General features: G+C 34.6%; 1 protein-coding gene across 3 annotated transcripts; it reads right to left on the bottom strand.

The window, feature by feature from the left end:
- Positions 1-960: 960 nt before the first annotated feature.
- LOC18046104 (serine/threonine protein phosphatase 2A 55 kDa regulatory subunit B beta isoform) lies at positions 961-6,112 on the bottom strand. Of its 3 annotated transcripts, none has more exons than XM_006439794.2 (14): positions 5,856-6,112; positions 5,669-5,772; positions 5,477-5,587; positions 5,110-5,229; positions 4,637-4,798; positions 4,428-4,519; positions 4,017-4,135; positions 3,688-3,811; positions 3,422-3,548; positions 3,138-3,206; positions 2,249-2,340; positions 2,085-2,162; positions 1,437-1,513; positions 961-1,316 (listed from the first exon to the last, which is right to left on the bottom strand). In XM_006439794.2, exons 1-14 carry the CDS (start codon positions 5,947-5,949, stop codon positions 1,180-1,182), a joined length of 1,506 nt encoding a protein of 501 aa, XP_006439857.1. In that variant the 5' UTR covers positions 5,950-6,112; the 3' UTR covers positions 961-1,179. The 3 variants fall into 3 exon arrangements, with proteins under 3 accessions (XP_006439857.1, XP_024045078.1, XP_024045079.1); XM_024189310.1 differs by having other exon boundaries at positions 4,428-4,477; XM_024189311.1 differs by lacking the exon at positions 961-1,316 and having other exon boundaries at positions 2,085-2,121.
- Positions 6,113-6,443: the final 331 nt, after the last annotated feature.

Below are 6,443 nucleotides of genomic sequence, written 5' to 3'. Positions count from 1 at the left end.
ATTGTTGTAATACCTCAAAATACGCATTATCTAAGCTCAAGTGCAATGTGTGTTTATGCATGATTAGAGTAAGGAAAAAAGAAAAAAGAAACTCTCTTCAACACACGATCCCCTCCCGGGCTTTGTAAATAAATACTCTTTAATAGTTACAAAATTATTTAAATACCCCCTCCCTTTTTTATTTTTATGAATACCCTAATAAATATGGGTAAAATCTTAAATGCCCTTAATGAATACATCAAATTCACTTAATTTCACCGTATTCTTCATATTTTTTCACCCAAATCTCTTCTTACGGCCGAAATTCTCTCAAAATCTCTCATAACTTCTTACACAAATACAATTACGTATTTATTTCTTTAAACCCTAACTCTTTCTTTAACTGATAGGAGGTACATTGCTTATTATACAATCCAATAAGATATGTTATTATTGTTGGGTTTTAAATTTTTTTAATTTTAGAAATTTTCCTCAAATTATAATGTTTTATTTTCAATTATTTTCACCATTTTTCTTATATGGTGTACTAAGTATGAGTAGTGTCAATTTAGTGGAGTGGTTTATGCAAATTTGCGAACCGGTCGACTAAAAGTGATTCACAAAAATTTCAATCAAATTCCATTCACTCATTTTTCAAATCAATGAAACGATTCAAATTTTGAATCGAATTTTTCGATTCGCATGATTGAATTAGATTATCACAAAAAATCATAAAAAAATATTGTTGGTATTGTTTATGATGATCAAATAAATAACACAAGATAATTCGCTTCCTTATTTCAGCTTTTATATTCAGAATCAAACTAGTATATAGCACAATTAAACCCCATTATTTTTAAGGCATTGAATTTGCCCTCCCAACAAAAAAATAAACAAATTAAAAAAAGAAATTCATGTGTAGAAGTGATTCGGTGGACTGTAGCAGAATTATGTAAAAGTTTGAGGGCCCTAAACGATTGGTAGAAGAAAAAAAATTATGTTTTTCTTTATTATAATCAGACTTATTTTTGGTTTGCTCTTTAATTGTCGTCATTTTCTACAAGATGATTAGGCAAATATTGAGAGAGAGCGAGAGAGAGAGTGCATGTATTTTGCTTTTCAATTTGACTCCTGACAAAATAGGGCCTGAGTTCTGAACTACGCTCTTTCAAGTCTGTATAAGTGCGAATATACAGACAACTATGCATAATGGAAGAACAAACTATTTCCATTAGCACAAGCAATCAAATTTGTTGTAGGATGCCATGCTAAATGCAGCAGCTTGGAGCTCAAGTTATAGGAAAGTTCATGATGACCTGAGCTTGAATTTTCATGCGCTACATAATGAGAAAGACAAACAGGAAATATATATATATATATTAGAGCAGTAGGAAACACATGAAACATTAAAAAGGCAAAGGTCAGAAGACGGAGATTAGGAAATTAAGAACTCTAACCTTGTCGATAAAGCCCACGTGTCAGGTTACTTAAAGAAGATCTTCTGGCCCTGGGAGCAGCTTGAAGAATTGGCTTCCTGTTTAATTTCACAAAGAAAAGTAAAACTCAGTGTAGTTGACGAGATGGATTACGGCATCAAGCATGACATAATAACAGTGTTGCCATCATCAACTGACAAGTTATTTTCAAAAATTTTATCCATATCATAGTCAACATCAGGTTAAAAGGAGATGATCCTTTGGTTGATGATCCTTTAATGCAAGTGAAATGACAAAAGGTTGACTGGGATATTGTATGTAATCAGCATAAATCAGGACTACAAACAATCCATTCTACAGGAGTGCTTTTGAGAAAACCACTCAAGCAGTGAAATCCTCTTGACACAGTCCTAACAAATGAGAAAATGTGTTTTCTCCAGGAAAGTATACAATCTTGCAATGAAGGGAAATAATAAAGAGAAAAAAGAAGATGACCATAAATCCTCTAGGAAGTAAATTACTTCAAGCACTTGTAAACATCTATCTATTCGCCCCTTCATATTTTCAAGTCTTGACACATATAACTAGGAGAAAGATACCCACAGATCTGCAAATGGTCAAACTAATAAATAGCGGGAAACAGATACCATGAATAAAACAAACCCTAACCTGTTTTCATTTTTGCCAGCTTCAACTGTTATCCCTCCTGCACTTCCAACACCATGGGAGAAGATACGTAAAAGATTGCTAAGTCAAAATGAGATTGTGCAATTAGGATTGAAATATTTATGATATCTAAATGTGGAAGAACCATTTGAGTCAAAAGGACAAACCTATAGGATCCGGTTGCAAAATGGAGTCCATCCCCGCTGACAGAGCACTCAAATTTATCAAATATAGAGTCGTTATTATATAAATCACACAGCTGCACAAACACCGATAAGCTGTCAACAATAGGGTGACATAGGTTTGATGAAGACTTATTAAAACTTCTATTTTACAAGGGGAATCAAGGAAATTACCATTACTTATTGAAACTTATCGACATTACTCATTGAAATTTTAATACAACTAATTAATGGCATAACTGACAGCTAGATTAGAAAACTCAAGACATATACACATACATACACACAGGTATTGGGTTGGAGCCACACACGTTACTCATTCTACGTAGAATGGTGAAAATCTCTGAATTTACTAAACATTAACACATGGTCCCTCACATGAATACTTTCTGTAGCATACAATACTACTCAAATTCATTTCATTTATCAAAATATTTCATCATAAAAGAAGCATGATTATATATGGATCTATAATGACCAACAGTTTATAGTACTCCTGCAACAAGCTCTTAACTATCCCTGCTTTAATAACCCATGACTCAGAGGTACAAAGCCTACATTTTTGTCCACAATTCAACCATTCGACCTGCTGGAATCGAACCAACAATCTAAGTATCAATCCTCTGCTCTTTCCACTGAGCTAAGGTCAAGTTTTAAGTAAATTCCCTACTCTATCAAGTCAAACAAGTGAATCAACATACCAATAAACAGAAAATTTAATCATGATACCAAATCAGTTCAAGTAATAACCGAAAGAACCTCTAATAAAAAATAAAAAAAAATAACCGAAAGAACCTAAGACAGAATATAGAGTACAAGAATTCCCCTAAAATCCCATCCTTACTCTCTCCCCAGAAGGAAAGGGCACTCTTACCTTAGGGCGTAGATGCTCATGAATCTTGAATGTTGCAACTGGCGTAGAATCCATACGTATATCCCACAACTAAGACAAATATTAAAAGCTAAATCAGTTAGAAAAGCATCAAGAGGTTCATTTGCAATACAAACTAACAATTGAATACAAATGACCAATCAACTATCATGAGGCTGAAAGCTAAAATACACATACAGACAATATTCTTCTGACCAGAAAAATAATTGGATGAATCACTTTTGAATTTAAAATGAAAGAGTCATGACTGGCTCATATCTAAAGACCTTTAGATTCATATAATCACGACTTAAGAGGTGCTGCCCATCATTTGCAAACTTTATATCAGAAATGGATGCAATAATCTCTGTGAAAAAGGATTTTGACCCGTGGGATTCTGCTGCATCTCGTAATCTGTGTGATGAGAAATATAAAGACAACTATCAGTACATCCCCGTGCACCATTGAATGGTAAACCAAGATGACAAGCTTAACTTAATATCATGAACTCTACACAAACCAGGGAATGGACAGATCAAGGGCTAAGACTCACATTCTTGCACTGTGATCACATAATGCAGATTGTCGCATGTCAACCAGTCGAACAAAACCTCTTGAGCTGCTGTATGCAAGCAGATTACAATAAATAGGGTGGAATTCAGCTGAAGTTATGACCTCTGCATGAAAACTTAGGAAATCAACAGAGAGTTTAAGAGTTTTCTGATTCTATGGCTTAGATGTTTCATCCCTCCCTATCTTAACAAGTTCTGTTGCTTGTCTTCCAAAAATATAAAGACCCTCCCATTCTCAACACCTTGACAATCATTGCAATAAGATGCAAAATAACAAAAGAAATGGAAGACATTTAACAAAAGTAATCACCAGTAAGATCATCCATGTTTGATGGCTTCATGTCAACAATATTGAAACATTGGTCACTGATCTCAAGGTTCCACAAGTTTATTCTGAGGTCATCCGCGGATACAAAGGTCTCACAGTCACTGTACACAGCTTAAGAAGCTGATTATCGTTAGAGCGACAATATATCTGCATAACTTTATAGTTAATCACTTCATGTTGCTATAGAGTTCTGGAGAAAAGTAAGACTAAATCAAGGATAAAAAAGGGATTTGCATATACAAATAAGAGTGTTGTATCTTCCGTCATATCTTATTATTACTGTAGTTTCTTCCGCCATATCTTATTATTATTATTATTATTTTAATGATAGGAGAGGAAGGTGAATTTTAAGCTAGGAAAAAAGAAATATAGGAAACAAATCACAAATTTTACCTATTATTTGATATTGAGTTGATATTGAAATCATGTGCATGAGGATACACCTTTTGACATCTTGCATGAACACAGTTTCCCACATTAGCAATCTAGCAAAAACAAGAACTTGAAAAATAATGTTATATACTGCACAAAGCATAGCAAATAAAGACAAAAACGATATTGAAGAATTTTAAAAATTATTGCCATAACTCACAAACAACTACCTTGGTAGCCATGTTCTCTGTCCATTCCAGATGGTAGCCATGAGCAAAAGATGGTGGATTATGCTCATTCATGAAGTTCTTCTCAGCTAAAAGGGTGTTTTCTGAAGATACAAATGGAAAGTGATCCATTTCCTTAATTTTCTTCACCTTTTGATCCCTAACCTGGACACAAAATAAACTGTTGGTGATATCCTTTATAACAGGTAAATCCTTAGATTTCAGTCCCTATCTTAGATAATGGGCCCTATGCTGCTCATCCAATCCATTTACAATATGCGTTGTACCGTTCAAATGTCTACTAAATAATCCAACAAATCTTACTGCTCATACAATCAATGGCTTTTGGCATTGACTTCTATATCTGCTCAGCAAAAGTCCAAACTTCATACTATTTATAATGGTGTTCACTAAAGTATGATAGGATGAAGTATGTGAAGTGGAAGTGTTATAATTGTTCGTCATAAAAGTCATACCTTCCACAGTTTAATTGTCTTATCATTTGTAGAAAGGATAAACATTGATCCATTTGGTGCCGCACACCATCTCACTCTGTTGATCTTCTCTTCAATTTCCAAGCTCTTCAAGTAATCAAACTAAAGAAAGAAATGCTATCAGGATCTCAACATGCGTCCAGATGAAGATTGAAAAAAAAAAAAAGATAAATTACAGTGGATCCCTCCAATTTAACAATAAGAAATGGAAAAGTGGAACTGCAGAGTTTAAACGGACCAGTGGCCATTTCAGCGTATTATGCAGTTAAATTTTCTATGGAATACGCCTTTCAAATTAGCACATGAAGATGCAAATATATTCGCGATATAAATAAACATTAAAACACACCTCAGGCTCATGACTCTGAAATTCAGTTTTGTATCGATATTCAGGATGGCTTGCGGAGGTAAAATCCATTCGTTTCTCCAACTCACTTCTCGAAATGTGCTGGTTTGGTGTCTAAAAATCAAATGCCGTGAATTTAAAAACAAAAAACAGATAAAATGAAATAAAAATCCTATTCAAATGAGAAACTGTTACATTTTTGCCACCAACTGTTTCGAAAAGAATAACACGGCCACCGCGATCTCCGACGGCAAGGTAATCGCCGGTCTTGTCGAATTCAATTGCTGATACAATATCAACTAAAAAAAACAAAAACAAAAACAAAAACTCAACTAAACCGACAACAATTGTCAGAACATAAACATAAAGTTAAAACACTGACCGTCTTGAAGTTCTTCATCGGGATTTCTTTCGCCGAAGGCCTGAGAGCACTTCCACTCTAGAGAAGCAGAAGCCTCTTCTCTGTTAAAAATCATATATGATGCTTTGTGAAGAAACGGCGTCGTTTGTTGATTTCACATGCTCCACATCTTCAGACTAAGACAAAACCAACAACAGAACGAGGAAATGGAAATTGTTCCATCACTGACTCGGATTCTGATTCTTGTTTGAATGCCTCAAGCTTCTGCTGTGCTTGCAGCTCGGTACATTATCCGCTCGAATTTCGCGCACGCGCCAGTACGTTTTACATTTAGGCCTAGTTTCAGCTTAATGGGCCTGTAGGCCCAGCTTAGAGCCCATTTATTTTTGGAAACGACACCCAAAACATGTCCAAATACTCAATTAGACCTCACATTTTTCTGAAATGGACAACAAAACATTTATTTAAACCCCATTCCAGCGTGTGTCGCAGGGATGGCAATGGGGTGGGGCTGGGATTGAGAGGTTTACTCTATTTTTTATCTTATTAAAAATTTTATCTCTATTTTTATTTTATTTCTTAATAAATTTAGTACGATGAGGATGAAAA

The sequence above is a fragment of the Citrus clementina genome, unplaced genomic scaffold (assembly GCF_000493195.1).
Source record: "Citrus clementina cultivar Clemenules unplaced genomic scaffold, Citrus_clementina_v1.0 scaffold_3, whole genome shotgun sequence".
In the NCBI taxonomy this organism is placed as follows: Eukaryota; Viridiplantae; Streptophyta; class Magnoliopsida; order Sapindales; family Rutaceae; genus Citrus; species Citrus x clementina.
The sequence above is the reverse complement of the archived record's forward strand: the minus strand, read 5'-3'. Positions and strand labels throughout refer to the sequence as shown.

Coding starts and splice junctions, on each gene's coding strand:
- LOC18046104 (XM_006439794.2), bottom strand. CDS start 5,949: ATGATTTTTAACAGAGAAGAGGCTTCTGCTTCTCTAGAGTGGAAGTGC. Junction 5,230..5,476: donor TTCAGAGTCATGAGCCTGAG/GTGTGTTTTAAT, acceptor TTCTTTCTTTAG/TTTGATTACTTGAAGAGCTT. Junction 1,514..2,084: donor GCTGGCAAAAATGAAAACAG/GTTAGGGTTTGT, acceptor GAAATTAAACAG/GAAGCCAATTCTTCAAGCTG.